This window comes from Prorops nasuta, unplaced genomic scaffold, assembly GCF_024137725.1.
Source record: "Prorops nasuta isolate Cenicafe-Biocafe unplaced genomic scaffold, Cenicafe_Pnas_1.2 PNAS00011, whole genome shotgun sequence".
Classification (NCBI taxonomy): Eukaryota; Metazoa; Arthropoda; class Insecta; order Hymenoptera; family Bethylidae; genus Prorops; species Prorops nasuta.
In genome coordinates, this window is record NW_027116808.1 from 880,031 (window position 1) to 900,434 (window position 20,404).

The 20,404-nt window shown below is 44.1% G+C and overlaps 1 protein-coding gene across 2 annotated transcripts in view; it reads right to left on the reverse strand.

Moving 5' to 3' along the window:
• Fas1 (fasciclin 1) overlaps positions 1-20,404 on the reverse strand; it is a 210,268-nt gene that overhangs the window by 78,683 nt on the left and 111,181 nt on the right. For both annotated transcript variants that reach the window (XM_066733658.1, XM_066733657.1), the window contains exon 2: positions 533-668. In XM_066733658.1, coding sequence (XP_066589755.1) covers positions 533-668 — 136 coding nt within the window. The remainder of the gene's footprint in view (positions 1-532; positions 669-20,404) is intronic.

Consider the following 20,404-nt stretch of genomic DNA (forward strand, 5'->3'; position numbering starts at 1 on the left):
GCGTAAAAAAGGAGGGTGGGGGGGAGGGGGATGATGATTCTCGGTCGATTAAGCAATTCTAGAGGACGTATCTATTTCTATTTGGCTATATATATCGGCTTCTAGGATGATTTGAAATAACGCGTATTATTGCGGTGGACTAAGGGACAAGTTGGGAGCATGGATGATGCTCTATCTGGGATTAGCCAGCTAGGCTCAATCGCAATAATGCTACCGAAGAGATTGAGGGCGATGGGCGATGGGCGATGGGCGATGGCGAGAAAGGCCAGCCCGAGGGGATGTGTACTCTGGTAGGCGTTGGGACACAACCATCGTTGAGTACCCATGCTCTCATGCCCCTTGAATCTCCCGCGTTGATGTAAATACACAACATCAATAATCTATATGTATATATACTTATACGGTGCAGTCAAGTTATTATTTATATATCCACCGAAGAGAACTTGCGTTATGAAATAGTCAGAAAAAAATATATATATTTAAAAGAGAAAATGTTGTAAATTAATGAAGAATAGTAAGGCTATATACTCACCCATATGATAGAGAACCAAATTATTGGTACTCCCATTGTACTTCTGGAATGCACGATTAGTCGGTGCAAACACAGTCACGTGTCGATACGTCAAAGTATTGTTCGCCACCCTACTGGCTTCCAGCAATTGGTAGAACTGTAACGAAAAGGTGAAATGTCAGGTTAGTTATGGGGGAAAACACGAGGGTAATTTAGTTTGTTATGTAGAAAGGCGGAATTATTGGTCAACGATATAATTCGCGTTTGGGAGAGAAAAGGAAAATGGAGTAATTTCAGCGGAAGGTTAGTTTTGCAAACTGGTATATAGCGGTCGAGTTATCCAGGGATCTCGTTATCACTCTGTTATCAGTAATGCGTGGTATTAAATATAGAATTATAATAAGCTGAGGCAAAAGTGTACAAAAGGGCTTGAATTCCGACTTTTCCAATTTGCAGGGATAGTCTCGTGACTCTCTCGATGCGTGCAAGGATAACTTGTTGGTTATCAACGTGTAATTAGCCCGGTGCGAGTCGACTGATCTGACTGTGGTTATTATGCAGTTTGAATTTCCCATGTCGACCACCCCTCGCGTTCCTCTTTTCTCTTTCCTCTTTTTTTTTCTCCCTCGGTATCTTCCTGGTCCACGCGGATCATTTTCGATTCTACCCCTCCCCCCTCCTCACCGCCCTTTAGTCCGCGTGCACTCGCTGCACCCTTATCACCATTTTTGCAATTCCCACACTTCTGTTTTATTCACTCTCGAATGTTCGTAAAAACAAGTCGTGTGGGGCGACCTATAGCGAGCAGTACGACATAAAGGAAATTCATTTCATTGAATCTTTGAACTCTCCAGGTTCAAACACTTTGTACGAGACATCCAATTATCCTGCGCGATTAATAAAGTAAAAGAAAATCCAGAAATTCTCTTGCCAAGTTTGCCTACGGAACACAAAAGATACGCTCTTTCATCCTTTGTTTTTTCGCTGCATTGCTCTCCGTTCCATTATTATTTCATTGAATCTAGGGTGGTTCTGGGAGGAGGGGGAGGGGGGATGTAAAATAAAAATTGAGGCAGCGCAGTCACGGCGTGATTAATAGAAGCGGGGGTAGACAACAGCTAAACGCACATACGAGTTTATTTTTGAACCACGTTCGTTAGTCGGTAGCCAATTGAACTCGTAATTAAATCAATTGACCGCCAGTCAAGGTCTGGGTCGTATTAGTCGGATTGATTAACATGCGACAAGGGTCCGGAAATGACACGTGACGTCACTCACCGTCCACTTCCCGCATCGGAATCATCTCGTTCGTTCGCCAAAGTACGAGGATCCTGCTGAAAAATGTTGTTTTCCATTGCTATCGCAGTACTATACATATACCGCTATACACATCTGCGGTTTATTTTTGCGATATCCTGACGCGATGCGGGAAATGACGCGTAAATCTGTATTTGTCAGGTATTTGTTGAATACGCAATCACGTGCAGCAAGTGTATCTAGTTTGGCTCTCGTTAATTAATCAGAAATTTCCTGCTTGCCTCGTTCACCCTATATACATATATGTTTATATACCAACACACTTACAATAAACTTTGCTGGAGAATTCTCCCTGCCAATTATCAGATCGCGAACTAATTAGCATCCTGTTCTCGTTACCAAATCTATATATACATATATATATATATATATATATATATATATATATATATATATATATATATATATATAGCATTGTAGAACCGAAGGAAGACTGTATCGGTACGCACGGAGCGATCGTTGAGCATCGTCGCGGATCGATCGTCAAGGTCGTAAAAGGAAGAAGCAGAGGGAGGTCGGAGAGAACATAAAGTTTAGTTTGCTTGTTCTCGCAGAATTAGAGTCCGTTTCGATTCTCGTTAGAGAGGCGCGCGAGTGGGCCCAATTTGTGAGAAATAATGGTGAAACATGGTTTCGCCTAGCTTTATCTGCCTCGGCCCTTATCCTCGGTAGCCTCTTATCCTCTTTGCTCTCCTTTAACGAAGCTCTTGAGTAATGGGGACATGTCGTGACTGCGGGCAATTAATGCGAGTTCGGGGCGAGGCTGGCCAGACGTGGATCGGTACAGGAGGAGGAAGACTCGGTTCGTGGAGAGAAGAATGTCGAGAGGAATTAGTATATATATATATATATATATAGTAGGGAGGAGGAGAAGGATCGAGTGAAAAAAAGGTGGAATTACAGGAGAATCAGGCAAATCACCCTAGCATCCGCTTGACCTTGATTCGACCCAAGTTCCCGAAGCTCCGCCACCCCTGTACTCCCGACGCGAATCAATTTCAGATCCGTCCAACGAAAACCCTGAAAAATTGCTGGGATTCCCAGAAATCTCATAAGAGACTTCATCCTGGGGATCCTGGCTTCGGCCCATCGTCACCGTCGCTCTCTTAATCCTCCACGTCGATTCGAGACTCGGATCCTAGCGAGATCCATGCTCTCGTGGAAAAATTTCTTTACTCGCGATGACGTCGCGTAATCTCATCGCGAGATCCGAGTTATCCACAAAGCTGTATTACTTTGGATAAAGAGGGTGTGTATAGAGGTAGTACCATGTACAGTACAAGGCTTTGTAGAAACGATCAAACAACACAAATTCAGGAATGCGAATGGTTATCAAAGGATTTTTATGGACTGGCTCAAAGGGTGGTATATATACATATATACATATATATATATATATATATATATATATATAGCAATTTACATTTGCTGGCTTTCGCCTCTTCGACGTTACATTTTGAGCACTGGAAAAGGGGAAAGCAGCGTCTTGCAGGAGTATAAGTGCATCGCGATATTGAGATGTGACCCACGTATTCAATATAAAGGCTTTTACCAGCTCCTGGTATCAATGGCCCAACGCAAGACCTTTACCACGTGGCCGAGGCTTTCCAGCAAACGCACATCTCGCCAATTTACAATAGCGTGCTTCCACTGGGTTGTGCAATAACGCTTCCAATAATGGCTCCTTGCTTTCTCCCCCAACCCTCTTTCTCTCTCTCTCTCTCTCTCTCTCTCTTTGTCTCTGTACCTACGATCTGCACACTATAGCTACACGTAGAGAAGATGCAATGGGATACGACAAAGGTACTAAGCCCATATATATATATATATATATATGCGTATATAACATGTACGAGTGTCATTTTCGCTGATCCCAAATTTATTCCACTCTATACATGTACAGAAGTAACGTAATCCTGCCAATATAATCCGGAATGAACAACGAGATCTCTGGATGGAAATTTTACGATATTCGCTAAAATTTTGCATTTTTATATGAAATTAGTAGAGTGTAGGTACTCTGGGATAATTATAATTATATATATATATATATATAAATGTTTACTAGACAAAGAGATCAATCTGGATATATAATAGGTGTATCGCTGAAAAAGATGAATGAAACGATTGTTCGTGGTATGTAATTGTATTTCATTGCAGCATTTGTTTCGTAATTATCGACACCCATCGCAGTCCCAGTGCAGTTCTCTTGTTTTTTTTATCAATCGCCCTGCGTGTGGTTCGTTACTCCCATTGTCAATGAATTTAGCGGTAAAGTTCGCGGGAGTTTAGTATAGTATCTGCACAAGAACATTTTTTTTTTTATAGAAAAACTCTCTTAGTTATTATCAATGTTGATTCGAAACTGCAGAAGTTATATACATATAAGCGTGTTTAATGGGTCGGTGAAAGCGATGATATGCAAATTAATGATTTTGCCCGTTGAGTCGAGTGCAGTTTGCCCTCTCACATGGACGACCGTATCATGGATTCATAAATGCTACGTGTCACAGTGTCGAACTCGACAAAGGCTCCGCAGTCATTCGCATAAAAGTTCGCTTTCGACGAGGGTTCAGTCATTCAGGTGGACAGGAGAGACGATGAAGGGCACAAGGGGTTAGGGGGATGGGGAGGAGGGGGGTAAAGGAGGCTGAAAGGGACCCTCCAGCATCGCGACATTTTCCCCGAGTGCTTCATAAAGCAATGACGTCTCCCCGTAAGTCCCTTAGGCAACAGCACGTAAAAACCACCCCATCCTCGCACTCACCCTCCTCTCTCCACCCTCCACTTTCCTCTTTTTGCACTATCCTTCTTTTAATTCATACGAATACACTTGCTGCATTCGCTCGCATCCCTTTAACTCCGAGGATCTTTGTACCATCTTTCTGACTCGGAATGCATTAGTCAGATTATGATTCAGACATGCCTTTACGTATACAATGAATTATTTATGGACCGACTCTCGAAGAATGTATCGATAAGAGCCAGTCAATTGGATTAACTCGATACACCCTTGTAATACATTTATGGAATAAATAAATATTATTATATTTATTATATCGATCTTAACGATTCGGATGCCAGACTTGGCCAAGCTTTCCCCATTGTCCAGATTCCTAACCGACGAAGGAGAAAGTAGCAAGTTCGCCTCACTGGAATTTTTACGAGGGAGGAATAAGAATGATCGTGCGCGAAGAAGGGTGAACTTTCTTTAAAAAAAAAAAACATCCTTCTTTACGCTTCTCTGTCATACTCTTGTATCGTCTCCGGTGCGTACGACGATGGTCCTTTTTATTTTCGCGAAAAGTGCGACTCCGAGGACCGTGTTCCGAAAGTCTCAGGAAAAACCCATCCTAGTTTGTATAATCTACAGTCTTCGCGTCCCTAAAATTGCAAATTTTCGTCGAGAGGACTATCCGACTTTATTTAAACTTTCTTCTCTCCTTTCGAGGCAAAGGAGGAATTATTGGAGGCCGTGCTGAAAGTTTCGTCATAGGTGGATCCGTGAGTCATTCGGAGGTCATAGCCTTATAAACAACCGGAGGAACGAATTCCAGCATGGGCTTGGGGGTTGTTGCTGAAGGGTCGTCTGGCGCCTGTGAAACAACGCCCTAAACCTACCCTTCGTGCCTGTCGGCTTCCACGGATCCCTATACCGCTCTGTATCCCAGTGGATCCTTCGGCTGCTCCCGCAATCTCTCCATCTACCTTGCTCCTATCGCACGATGGAAGCTTTTCTATATATGAATGCGCTCAGCCAAGTGGAATGATCGATTGCCGATTCAACCGTCGATCGATGTTTGGGCGACTTACAACATTTTCACTGGGGAAATTTCTATTTAGCGAGCATTTTCTCGGTTGTCTCTCGAAGAACCTCGTTCGATCGGTTATAAGGAAGAAAAAAGGGACAGAGGCACTCTCCACGGTTACTCTCGTATCTCCATTAATTTTGATCCTACATAAACGCCTTTCTCCGGCCGGAATTCAAATACTTCTTTATAAACTGTTTTATTTTAATCCCTGGATAAATTTGAGTTAGCGAGTTTCGAATGGGTTCTCCCCCATCTGGCACGTTTCACTTAAAGTTGGAATATCTTTTACTTCGTTAGGTCGAATTATAGAGCCAAGTTGTTATAAGCTCTTGATAATTTTCAAAGTCCTCGCCGATATGCGAGGAGAATACTAATTAGGGGAGCGTTCGTAAAGAAACGTCCTGTTTTTCATTCAGAGATTTCTCGATATTCAGCAGATGAGTGGTTGCATTATTCAGGGTCTTTAATCCATTACCCTTGCATCCTTTATATCGCTAATCAGGATTCGTTAAGCAGATCGGTTTATTCGTTTTGCCCTTGGCTGCGATGTTCTATTTTTTTTTTTTTCATTCAATCGAGAGTTATATTCCTGCATAGGTTGGGATTTCTCCATGGTGATTCTGAATGGATCTGGGTAGAACGGGACACATAGGACGAGGAGGGGGAGGAGAGTACGCGGGACTTGGTTACATTAAATTATAATATGAAATGTGGCGCGAGGTTGAATCGCAGGAGCGACGAACGCGAGGCGAATCCCAATTGGGGGAAAGCAGAAACGGAGAATCATCGCCATTATTATTTCGTTAGCATGACTGGAGCTAGCGAGCGGCTCGCCAATCGAAACGGAAGCGGAAGTGAGGCCCTAGCCGGAGACACGATTCACTGCCCTAGCCGTTTTTGCTTGGAATATTGATTACCAATTAGCGCGATATAATCCATTTCTCTTCTAATTGTTAACAAAGCCCGATATATTCTCTTCTGTGCTGTTTCTCTGTCCTATTCTATAATTAATTATATATATATATATGTGTGTGTGTGTGTGTGTGTACGAGTATATTTCGGAAATAGCCAAAGCTCCTAACCGCTGTCAAATATTGAATCTTTGTTCGATTATAAATTTTGAGGAAAGCTGCGCGAGCTATTTGACCTTTCGCCCGAATTTTCAGGTATCGGTCAAAGAGAATTATTAGGGAAACGTGCGGGTTGCGTCGATTGTGATTAGGATTACCGATACAAGTGAATATCGATTACGAATTAGCACCGTCCAATGGTTAAGCAAATTTTGGTCGTTAATGTCCGAACGCAACGCTCGTTTAACGCTCGCCGTCATTAATTATCTCTCTCTCTCTCTCTCTCTCTCTCTCGTTTTTCTTTAGCCAAGACGAGTCATGGCCAGCTAAACATAATTCACTTGTGTTAATTAGATGCTTCTGGCTAAATACGCTCGAGTCTTTGGCGAGACTCGCTCCATAAAATCAGCACAGTTTCTTTCGGAATAACGAGCGAAATTAAATTTCTCTATCCTGTTAATTTTCTTGCGAGGGAAGACAAAAATCTAACGCCTCCGAAATTTTTGCTCCGAATCCTCTTTAGGTCCGACTGATGCGTGGCTCCCGGTAAGACTCGTTTTCTTATCTCTCTCCCATTCAGGTAAAATAGAATGAAAAAATTCTGCTGACTGCGACAGAATTTTTAACGTGCTACCACCTTGAATTAATACTGAGACTTTTAGCGTTGTTACGATTCATTTCTTAAGGGAATAATGCACTCTGGATAATTAAACAAATGCATTTTTGTTTTTAAGTATTTTTACTCGCATAAAACCACGGAATTTGTACAATTAAGAAATTTATGAGGTTTTAAATATAATTTTTCGGTCGCTAAAGTGTTCGAGAGATCGTTGATCGCCATCGTTTTTCTCTAAATGATTTTTCTTGAAACAGTCCAGCTCTTCTTCAGCGTAATATCATTCCGACATCTTTAATTTTGATTTCTAGTAGCTTAATAGCCAAAAGCACGTGTTAAGCTGGCATTTTATTTTTCATAAACCATTTTTTAGTAACCAAAGGTGGAAACATTATTTTTTTTTTCCAAATATTAAAATTTTCATAAATTTTGACTTGCGTCAAATTTCCCTACATCAACACATTGAAAATAAAGTTAAATATAATGCCTACTTTTATTTTTTATTTCAAGCAAGTCAGGAAGGAGAAATCTGCACCTACACCATTTTGAAAATAGCGCTTGAGGCATTTTGGTAAAATTAACTATCTTTCTACATGCACTTTTCAATATTTTTAAATGAAAAAAATGTACCTTTTTTATAATTCGTGTGAAAAAAGTTACTCGGTTTATATTTTGTTGTAGGAAAAATTCCTAAAGGTGTTTTTGACTTTGGGCAAGCCAGAGTGCATTACGACATCCTTAAGTTCATAGTTTAACCCTGTACGATGAAACCTCGGTAAGAAGACCTTGAATTAAAGGGTGTTCTTGACGTATTTTCTTTTTCCCCTTTATCGCAATCTCCCGTCTATTTACGCCGCGCGCGAAGTACGATTGATCGCGCATTAATTGATCGGGCCGTTGAAAAAGCAGTTGCTATGGCCCGAAAAGCGTACTTTCCGTTATATATCCCGTATAACTCGTTATTTATTCAGCATTAAAATAAAAGCACATGGATATGGACCGCGCGTATGGGGGCGAGCTGTTTTACCCCACCGTATAAAATGGATTTTAACAATGCAGATTTTTATTTTTTACTCTCGCTTGATCTCCCTCGCATGTTCGAATTTCATTGTTGGGTAATTGTTTGACGCTTTGACCCGACGATATAGTGTACACTTTCCCTAAAATCGAGTGTAAACAAGTTTTGCCAGGCTAAACTTCACCTATTTCTGCCAGCGCTCGCTGGAAAATTGCGCACGACGGTATTTCACCAACGACCGAGCCTAAAACGAAGCAGCTTTATTTTTGTCATCAACGGCAAAAGTCAGATGGGAGGTGCCCGTTTTCGCGATAATGACTCGGCCCGAGAAAACGTCATCGAGAAAAAACTCTGTAAAACCTGAAAAATCCACAAAAAATTCTAGACAATTAACGCGACAAGTTTAAGAATGAAAAAAATATTTTTCTCCAACAATGAAATACTTTATCGTTCGAGGTTCAACTTATAATTCATCGTACGGTAGCCAGGAAGATTAGCAGGAGAATTTTTGACGGATAAAATTGATGGGAGAGGGAGGAATAAGGGATTCTCGTACGATTGGTGGGTGACTCTGTCATTTCTGACGAGGGAGACTCGAGGAGATGAAAAATTGAAAGTTGCGGATGTAGCTATCCGTCGTTGAGTCTTGGGAATCTTGTAGTCGATGGGGCGAAAAGTCGATAGCCGTTGATAAGCGGCTTTCATAAATATTCAAATGTTTATTTAGCGGGACGTCGAGGACCGAGTCGACGATAATGAAGATAAACGAGGAGCGACGCTCGCTCTGGGAATAATAGGGATCGAACGATAGCGACTGGCGAATCGGATGCGCACGCGCTATCTCTCTCTCTCTCTCTCCTGAAATTATCACACGGTTCGATCGCACACCGGAAACTGGGTCGAACCTGTTTCCTTAATCCGACGGTAATACGTCGGCCTCAACGACACTTTTAAGGCTTCCAGGACACCGACTTTTTCCGATAATCTCACGGCCGTACAGCGAATCTTCCAGAGCGACAAAAAGATCCTCCGAACGCGATCTATATATCCCTCTGAAAGGTCCAATTACACTTTTCAAACGCAGAGTGCAATCTCACTCTCCAATTAAAATTTTTATTCATATTCTTATAACGCGCGTGAAATTTCGTTGGTTTCCACGTTGATCGAAGAAAGTTGCAAAGTATAATATGCTATATTTAGATCGATAGAATCTTCCACGAGAAAACAGAAGAGAGTTTTGCAATAATCCACGTGGTTAATCGAGTGATTTTGCAGTAAAAAAATAATAGAAAATTTTGTATATAGAATATGTTGAGGATAATAAGGAAGATGGAGCGATTCTCGAGGAATTTTTTCAGGAATTTAACACCGAAGAATGCGCGGAGTATTCTATATTGTAGAAAATAAGGGAGTTGGAGGGCAAAGTGGCTGGACGATGGAGGGAACGAGCGGTCCGCTTTAACGTTTGAAAAGTTTTGCTTCTCTGGGTGAAACGCGAGGTAAGTTTATAAAGTACATCAATAAGAGTGAATTAGGCGGTCCCGTGGGTTCTCGCGGGGGACGATCAATCCGTGCCAGCAGGTTTCTTATCGGCAAACACGACCGTTCGATCACGCTGTTCAATGAAAGATGCATTTGCATTATCTACCTTTGCTGAATTATTCGCTTCTTAAGAAACTCGCTCCGGCATCGGCGACCTCTCCAGATGGCATGCGAGCGATAAAGTTGATTCTGCCTCCTGGTAAAATCGACTCGGACTAAATAAGAGTCTCTACAGCTAAACTACACACACACACACACACACACATATATATATCCAGATAGAATTTCGATGCACCGGTGGAAAATGGTCGCAACGCGGCGAGAGAGTGCGCAAAGTGTACGCAAGGTGTACATATAAATAGGCATGCGAGTTCCCGACGTCGTTGGCTGGTTAAATGTTCCGGCTGAAGCAGCTTCAGTTAGGAAACAGCACTTAGCTAAGACACGGAACAGTTGGACTACTCGTAACAAGACGTTCTCCGGAAAGTTTGCAGGAGGCGAGCGATAAGAAGAGACAGTGCAGAGCGCGAAGGGTGTAGTTTAGGCTGAAACGAGATACGCTACGGGGGATGATAGCTGAAGAGCGAGCCCTTTTAACGGACTGCAATCAAAGTCGTTCGATAAATCAAACTCGAATAAGTTTTAATTGCGAGGGCTAGCCTTGCCCTCGCGCGTCTGCAGCGACGCCGCTGGTCCCGTGCGTCGCTGTACCTTTTACCACCCACTCAACTTTGCCCAACTCTTTTCCCCGATCAAACTCACCCCGCTCGATCCTTTCCACACTCTTTTGTAGCCACCGGCCCTGTTTACTCTCTCATATCGGCCCCTCTCTCTAGCTTTGAAAATAAACGCGCGCGTTTGGCCAACTCTTCTCATCAAAGTTAGGGGAGGGGGGAGAGGCTTCTTCTCGGTTAGGGGCGTCGAAAGTTTTTCGAGGGGGCCTCGCAAAGATTGGACGGTTCGATGCCGAGCGATTAACTCCGTAATGGCTCATCGAGGCGGGCTACTGCACGATCCTCGTTCGCCAAATTTCCAAGATTCATCGTTTACGCGCACACGATCAGCCATGTGCATTAAAATCTCGTTAAGCCGAGCGCCACGTAAATTCCACTACGCCGCTCTAATTTTGCTCAACACGCTCGGCACTCGTCGGGAATTGTGCAAACGCGATGTTTTCATTCTTTCATCGAGTGTCTTTTGTTCATTGCGATATTCTCTCTCGTTTACTTTGGTTCGGTACTCGTACCTTGGGACTGCAGGATTGCGAATCTATGTATGGCATACAGAATTCTGGAACACGTTGCAAGTATATTCGAGGTTAAATTACAGTCTGACAACAACGTTATTAGCAAAAGCTTTGAAATTCCTAAAAACGTTGTATATTAATTCTTGCACCGCAAATATCTCGTTCCTCCGATTCTCTCGCTTGTCCGAATTCATCGGCCTTCGTACTCCGGGACCATAGGATCGGGAATCTATATATATATATATATACAGCAGAGAGAATTCTCGAACGGTATAAATGTATCCTCGAGTCGTGGATGGACTTAAGAGGTGCATTCAAAGGCTGACAATAAGATTATTCGCAGTTGGTAGCGGCGATTTGAGTTCGCTCTGGGAGAACCACTGGTCCAAAGCGGAGGATGGACCATTAGGTTATCTCGTCCGAAACTCCAGCACGTTTTACGAGGCTTGAAGATACGGCTGGGTTCCTTGGGATCATCCATTCCGAGCTTCTTGACTACATGGACGCTCTGCGGAATTTCACCCAGCATGTTCCACCGAGATTTGCAGAGAGCCACTTCAAATATGACTTCCGCTCACGTTAAAACGGGTTAAACTGAAGAATATTTATGCCGAAGAATCGAGCGGTTTGTTGGAAACACTTGGAGAGAGATATACTCGAACGATTAGTCGTGCGGAAAGAGCTACAGTTTCAGTAGGGAACGTCCCATTGGCTCAATTATCCTAAATTATTCGATTCGTTCCACGACTCTCTCGTATATATATATCGCACTATGCGCGTGGAATGTTAACGCGCCCAGTATAAAACGGCGATCAAAATATTACGCACCGAATAACATCTTTCTACCGAGTGCGCGTTAATAATATATATATATATATATATATATAGCACCTTGTGTGTATGCTGATTCATAAATCAGCGTAGGATAAACATCGTTAAAGAGTGTGAGCTCGTAAAACGAGGCGTCGATGATGCTGTGTACCATATATATATATATATATATACATGTGGCGCGCGGACACAATCCCGAAGGATCGAGTAATTTATATGGCGACAAACTGGACGTGGAGCCTATTGCTCCGGCGGAGAGGAGAAAAAGGAGAAGGGTCGAGAGAGAGAGAGAGAGAGAGAGAGAGGTTTTATAGAGTCTCGCGTTCTATTGTCCTTGGTTCCCCTTTACGTGCGGTGGGATCGATATAAATCAAAGATTCGCTACGGAGGACCCCGACGATTCACCCTGACGAGGACGCGCGGCGTGGTGGCGCGCATCTCCTATTGGGACTGGCCTGCCATTCCGTTATAATTCACCTCCATTTATTCGTCATTTCTCCGGCGATGATATAAAAGTTGGGGGAAAAAAAAACTCCGCTGGGGCTTTTTTTTCTCCCATTTCACTTTTATAGATTATAATAGCTACGACGAAGCGTATTAATCGCGAGCGGCGAACAATGAGAAGGTACGGGATGAGGAGTGGGGAGGGGGGTGACGTTATTATTATTGCATTCCGTCACCCTTGGATACCGTGACAATAACGAAGCTATCACCGCGTCCGAGCGAACGCTTATTTACTCGGCTTTTAAGCGACGAACCGTGGCCGGGAATTCTAAATCAATTGGATCGTCACGTGCCATAAATATACCGGAAGGAAGGAAGGAGACTCTCTCGGCTCTCCCCCCGCCCCGTTGCTGGAAATTCTCCATCCACGATGGCTCGCGAGATACACTCTCCGCTTCACTGGATATTTCCTTGGTATAATGTCTCTCTCCCCCCCCCCCCCCGTCCCCCCCCCACTCCCCTCCCTTCTCTTTCTTGCTTCTTATTCCGTCTTTGCGGAAACCGTGGTAATCCCAGAAGGGAGGGGAGGGAAATATTCAAAGAAAAACAGTAGGAATTCGCGAGGAATGGACCGAGAGAAGTGGAAAACTTTGGTAAAAAGACGAATTCCCCGAGGAGAAAGATGTTGAAGGAAAACGAGAGAATGCTTGGAGTTTGCTGGGATCGTGGAATATGGCGAGGGGAGGGGTAGGGGATGAAAGGGTGAGGGGAAGGAGTTAGGAGGAATCGCCAAGTGTTTGAAACGTGGAAGAATGTTATGGGAGAGAGAGTGTACATATATATATATATATGTATATTGCGGTCGAGGAAGGGCGGGCATTGTTACCGAAGCCTCTGTGTGTTGCGCAACGACTCCTTGAAAAGGGTAGAGAGCGACCTTTCAACGTTCCTCACAGTTTGCCGGTCCCATCATCCCCCTATCCTGCAGCTTATATACCCTTCTCTCGTCCCTCTGGTTGTACCTTGGAGGACGCAGGGAGGGGGAAGGTGTGCGAGACACACACACACACACAAGGCGAGATTTCCATTGGTATAGTAAACGAGACTATAAATCTTGGCGATATCCGGCCAGCCGGAAGTAAAGAATTAATCAGCGATGAAATCCCAATGATTTATCGTGGCGTCGTCGAGCGATGTGTGGCTTTCGGCGGGCGTAAAAAAAGAAGAGGCAAAACTGCTCGGGGAGGGTTCATCTCCCCGAACTGCAGGTATTAACACGCTTCGTCTCGAAAATTAATTAAGATTACCCACGTCCGAGAGATTAGCAGGAGCCTTGTCCTTCGTTTTACGCGTCTTTCGCCAAATATACCTGGCGGAATTAAAATTTTCTTCCTCTCCCTTTTTTCATCCCCGAACGATCCTCCTTTACTTTCGCCTCGATTATCGCCCCGGTGTTATTTAACAGGGAAATTTTTAAGCTCGTTACGCGTTTTAAAAGCGTTTTGCAAGGCTGATGGGATCTCGTCTTTTCGTTAACACGGCCGCTTTCCAGCCCCTGTCAAACGTACGGGATTTGAATAAAATTTTACGACGCCCATTACCGGCGCACCGCGCGGACGACCCAAATAAAATGTGCGGTGATAGCGAGAGTCCTCGCAATGCGACGACCTCTGCTATTCGCCTTGGAAGCCGTTTAAATCACCGGCTCCCCGTGCTTCGATGACTCCCTCGTGAGGATTCTTGGTAAGAGCCACGCGAGGAGGGAAGATTCTGCCTCTCGTGCTAACTTTTTCTTATCGCTATTCTCTCTCCATATATATATATATATATATATACACACCTACTGCTCTCTCCTGTCTCGAGTCCATCTCGTCCTATACGGGATCCCACAGTGAATATCTCCCACGTCCAATATAAGAGCGAAGCATATTTCTTTGACGCAGTTCATTTATTCTCTCTCTCTCTCTCTCTCTGTACATCCCCCCATAAGCTTCCGCGAGCACCATATCATCCCGACTCTCATACGCGTGGATATGTACAGCATGTGGGAAGCGGTTGAAAAAATACGCCTCCACTCTTTTCCTTTACGATGCAACGCTATTCACACTGATAGCGATAACATTCGCGGGGAATTTTTTTCTCACGCTTACGCATTTATGAAGTGTCGCGCTAAAATACGACTCACCCTTTCGGACCCATTCGTCCCGCGTAAACGCTTATAAAGCTACTGTTTACTCGAGCATCTTACTCCTGGCGAACTTGAATATAATACGCGTATCTTGTGCCAGAGCTTTTATCGCTGGTTAAAATGAAACTATTCTTATTCGAATTCTTCCGAATCGCTTTCGATAAAATATATAGATAGGTAAGTTTCTATCGAAAACTGTAGCTATATGTATAAAACAAAGGAAGAGCAGTTTTTAAAATTGACGAAATTTGTTCGTAGAGCTTTCGCAGCACTTTGGGAGATGGATCGATAAGCGCACTAGCGTGCATAATCTATAGATCAAGCTGGGAATTCGATTGCGATGTTTTTCTTCTTGGTGTTCTCGCGCGTGCAGCTTGCAATCACGTTTCACAGCTCGGTCGGTACGGAGGTAGTGCGTGTTTCCGTACAGCGGCTGTCTGCTTTTCGCAGATTACTACGTCTTTCAAGCCTGAAAATCTTGTTACTCGCTGCCACTACGTGTCTGCTTACACTCCAAGCTGGATTCTCGATCAAGCCTTTATATATATATATATATATATATACGCGAAACACATTGGATCCAGGATAATTCCCAGAGTAATTAAATCGCTCAGATGCGTGCAAAAATATCTTTGGACAAATTCTAGTGGTGCGAGTCGAGGTTGGGAAGAAAAATGTGCATGAATATACTATATATATATATATATATAGTGTTCAAATCCAACAGGGATTTGCGTTTGCACAGAATTGAAAGCGTGGATCGGTGTGGTGCTCGAAGTACACACACACACACACACACACGTATACAGAGCGTACGATACACACACGTACCGAAGAAGACTGCCTAGCAGTGGCTTATGCATCCTTTAGCCATGGAAAACCTCATTACCCGCTGTCACTGCACGTTCCCTTGAATTCCAAGTGGAATTACAAGGGTGGAGGACTCTGCGACATTTACGAATCGTCTAAGAAAATAAGAAATCATACCTTTGTCAGGATTGCCAGTGTCGCGAGGAAAGATTGCTTTATTACAGACCTCGAGATCAAGCTGATGCATATACATTTTTCTTAAACTCTGCTGCGTTTGTCTTCTCCTCGAATTACTCATTATTTATCCCAGGAAAGTATCGTTGCATTCACTGGTGGATCCCCATTTACAGATGTTTAGTCTTGATATTTTTTTTTAATCTTCTACATATATATATATAGCGAGCGAACGTATACCCAATGGACGGTTTTAGACGAGGAGATCGATCGTTAGGAAAACGTTGGCAGCCTTATCGGATTATAATCCATCGTCCGGACCGTTCTTCTTCGTTCGCCAGGACCACCGCTGATTCCCGTGTGGAAAATCGCCGAGCCGATGGGATTATTCGTGGAAAAAACGCGGTGACAAAGAGGGAAACTAGATGCGGAGAGGATGGAGAAGAAATGTGGGCTAAGAGGCGAAAGGATGCAGCTGTCGGTTGCGACAGCTCCAGCCATTTTTAATCCACGGCCTCGCTGCGCTACACTTACAATTTGCCAACACTGCTGCAAACCCCGGCTTATAGCTGTCGTCGACTTCTACTCCGGTTTATTCCACTGGTGCCGCTGCTGTTTGCTCGCAGCTCCCGCCAAGGTAAAGAGAACACCGACACAACCACGTGTCACTCGCAAGTCGACTTATTTCTATCAGAAACTTATAGAAATGTTGAGAAATCGAGGATGCCTTTAATTTCTGTTAATAATTGTGGCGATTTTGAGGATTTTTGCAAAGTCCCGGTTAAGCTTCCGTCGGATTCTACTCTGGTTTATTCCACTAGTGCTGCAGCTCTCGGGACGCAAAAAGAACATCGAGACGACCCACGCGTCACTCGCAAGTCGACTTACTTCCATTAGAAAATTATGGCAATAACGTCGAGAAATGGAGGATAAGTCGTGAAATTTCTGTTAATAATAAATTATAGCGCGCCATATGGGGATTTTGAGGATCCGTGCGTGACGGTTCGGGTGACGGAAAACGGTGGCTGCCGAACACGCTCGATCGCTCGGGGATTTAACTGCTTGTTGACAGTTGTCGTTTAATCCGGAGTCGCCTTAGGCTAGACCTCGCTGTCCCGACAGGCTATGGCTAATGCGCCGAGTAATATCCTGCTGCCTTCGAAGGTGCCGGTGACGTTAGTTGAATCTCATTGAGAGCTACAATACGGCAGATGCGCGCTTTAATTTCACGTCCCCACGATGTATACTCTCCTTCCGCCTGCAGCTGAAATTTGCATCTGGCGAGTGCGACTGCGTTTAACCGAAATCTCTGCACTTGGTTTTACTTGAACCAGTGGATGAGAGAAAACGATAAGGTGACTTTTATACACTTTGCGCAGGCTGTGAATGAAGAGGAGTGGAACAAATTTAAAGGTACGTGCACAACGGAATTATAAACAATACAGAGATTATCGTCTTTTTACTAAGGCGAAAAATTTGCTTCCTCGAGATTCTTAAAAAATATTCGCATCAACGAACCTTGCGCGTACGCACCCTTAAAACTCATCCATACGTCGCACACTGCTCCACCCATACACACACGCACCGGTAGAATAGAAGCGAATTTGACAATTGTTGGATGCTCGCGCATCGTTTGGTCTCGCTTTGCTACTCTTTCTTCAAGATCGTAGAGGCAACGAGGCGCGTCCTGAGTGGCTGTTTGCAGCGTCGGAAAGTCGAGTGAAATCGATGGCGAAGAATCACCGGCAAAGCGCAGTTACCAAGAGTATCCGGAAGGAGGGAGAGAGATGCCGTTGCCTTGGGAAAGCCGTTGCCGCGATATAACCGTAAAGTGAAATTTCTCAAGATATGATACGGCTGCAGCAGGAATAAGGTATATATATATATATATATAGGTGATCCTGCGCCGATCGACGGTGCGTTCTCGTAAATCTCCAAGAGCATCGGATTAATAGCGAGCCGGCCTCCGAAATACCGCCGCTATACCGAAAGCCGTATCGAACTTTTACGGTATACGTGGCACACGCAACACGACATATATCGCTTTACTCGACAATAATTGGCTTGGATCGAAACTTTTGATCAAAGTGGAAAGCGTACGAGTTCCGTGCCTCGGCTGCGCAGTTAAAGGAAAAGTGGAGTAGGATGAAGAAAAAGAAGAAGAAAAAGAAGAAGAAGAGAGAGAAAAAAAAGAAAAAGGCGAAACGGAAAATGATCAGGACTGTTTACGCCGCATAAACTTTTATTTCCGGAGGCGGGGAAAAGTGAGTTTTCTTAATGCTCGCTCGGTAAGAAAGGTAGTACAAAGCTGTGTGTGCGAGGTGGAGAATCGGGCCTGCGAGAATTGGATGTTTAAATCGACGATATAATTTCCTCATGGTTTTATTTTATCGCCGAGAAACTCCAAAATTGCCTTTTTACCCGCGTTAGAGATTGACTTTTTTTTTTCTTCATCTTTTTTCGCCGTAGCTCGCTGAGTGTGTGTGTGGCTGCTGTAAGCCTCGTTCCACGGTTACTTTCCAATCTGTCCCGCATCCTGCCATATCGGCTTTATTACGTTTCCACACCTTGCCACTCGCACTCTTAGCTCGAGGCGTTGTCGCTGCCTCGCAAGCGGAGTCTTCCGCCACTTTTATCCCAAGTACAATCAAGTCCGAGGACAAACAAGACAAGCGCTTCCCTTCCCGCGGAAAACTTTGATTCGATAACAATCTACTTGGTTGCACAGCACTGCGGCACTCGTCCCAACTCGCTCTCCTATACCTACGGCGTGTTATCGAATTTATCAGAGAGTCCCCGAGAGCGAAATGACGCACGCTCTACTCCCTCTCTAATATTTACCCTGGCTACGTTGCTCGTCCTTGGAAAATTGTCCACTTTTCTTTTTCCATCGCTACAAAATTTCCATAAGCAGAATTCACTTTTCAACAGTTTTTCCTACCAATGAAAACGATCGGTTGAAAAACGCTGACAAGCTTCGTTTAACGACCACGTCCGTGTTTAAAATACCCCTCCCCCACTCTCTTACACACACACACACACACACGTGTACACGAGGAGAAATTAAATTTGATCACGGTTACGCGACATTTGTTGGCACGGTGCAGAACCCTATATGTACTCTACTATATACATGTACGTGGGCCAATCTATAGCCCAATAGTGCGGAATAATTATCAACTAGCTCCCGCAGCGTTGGCGAAAAACCTTTAACGCTTTTTTCTCTACTTAATTATCATACACCGTGTATCCAGGCGCGTGTGTACCGTTCTCGGCGAATAACTTGATATCGCGTTGAATTATCGAGTGAAACGATCGCATAGCAAACTCGATGAATTATAATTCGCCGAAAATTCTGCTTTATCCAATCAAGTTTAAAGAATCAATTAGCGAGTTTAAAACGCTGCTGTGCCGTATTACCTCTACACGTACACACATGCCGCTAACTCCTCGCAATTATTTCCCCGCGGCCATTGTGCATTTATGAATTTTACATTCACGCGTTTATTCAGCTTTCGATTCCCGACGATGCAAGGTCGACAAATAAATTAAGTATTAACGCGATGACACTCTTGGAATTACGCGCGATGCTGTATATCATTTTGCTAATGCGAAATATTGCGTTTAAATAAATAAGCTTCGGTGTACGGGGGAAGCTTTTGTCCGCGTATCAGCTACGCTAAAAGTGCGGGGCAGTAAAGTTGGTCCCTTAACGCTCGCGCCATGTCTTTAGTCTGGTAATACGGTCGTGAGTACGTTGGCAGCTCCTCCGCAAGGGTTAAATTCCTCCAGTCCTCTCGTTCGTAATTAAAATTAATAAGGGGAAATAATGGGGCGAGATCAGCGATGAATGAACGAGTTACAGAGGAGTAGGCGAGAGACTGTCCCAAGTACAAAGAGCTGTAATTGTGCGTCAGAGTATTTTCCTTTCATTATTAGCATATACTTTCGCAATTTCCAATTCCGATGGTGACGCTTCTAACGCAGTGGATATTAATAATGTCAACATCTTGGCTGGTACTCGATAAGAATAATATTGCTTTCCAATTAGATTGGACGCGAGCATCAGCATCCTGGAAGAGAGGGGGATCCACAGCAACGCTTTGGCGTTCTCGATGTGGAAGAAAGGGTGGGAGGGGGTGTGGGGGGTTTGATGGAAAGGTATGGGAGAGGGTTCGGTGGGATGGGAGGCAAGTCGGGAGTTTCCAAGTGTCTCCAGGAGTTTCCTGGCTGGGAGCAGGCAGAATTTCCAGGGACCGGGACTTAATTGGTTAGAAGACAAGAAGGTACTCGACTCTCTGGTCCATCGACCGTGCTATATATATCGAATTAGTGCGCGCTCCAACATAGAGCGTGCGCGCTTCCCGTTGCGGGCGAAGCCCCGAGCACGGGAAATCCCTCGGGAGAGCGGTGCGTGCGCGTGTCGCCAGCATTTTGCCAGTTTGCCAGCCGGTGTAATTTGCGCAACACAGTCATTGGCCGCTGTAAGCGGATTAAACGGACCGAATGTTTAAACGGCCGGTGTGCTCCGATCAAACGAATAACGCATAATAAATGGCTCCCCCGTGTGTCGCCCCGTTTCCGCTCCACCTTATACCCTCCGAATTACGCTTCTTGCGAGCGCTGACCAAACGCGGCGACCGCTCGATTATTTTTTTACGAGACACCCTCTCTCTCTCTCTCTCTCTCTTCTACGGCCTCATTTTTTTCTTTTAATATTTCTTATTCTCGTTCGATGTAAATTAATTATATTCTAGATTTTTTTACCATCTTATAATTATCGTCTCACACTGCACACGCGAGATGCCTGACGGCGGAATAAAAC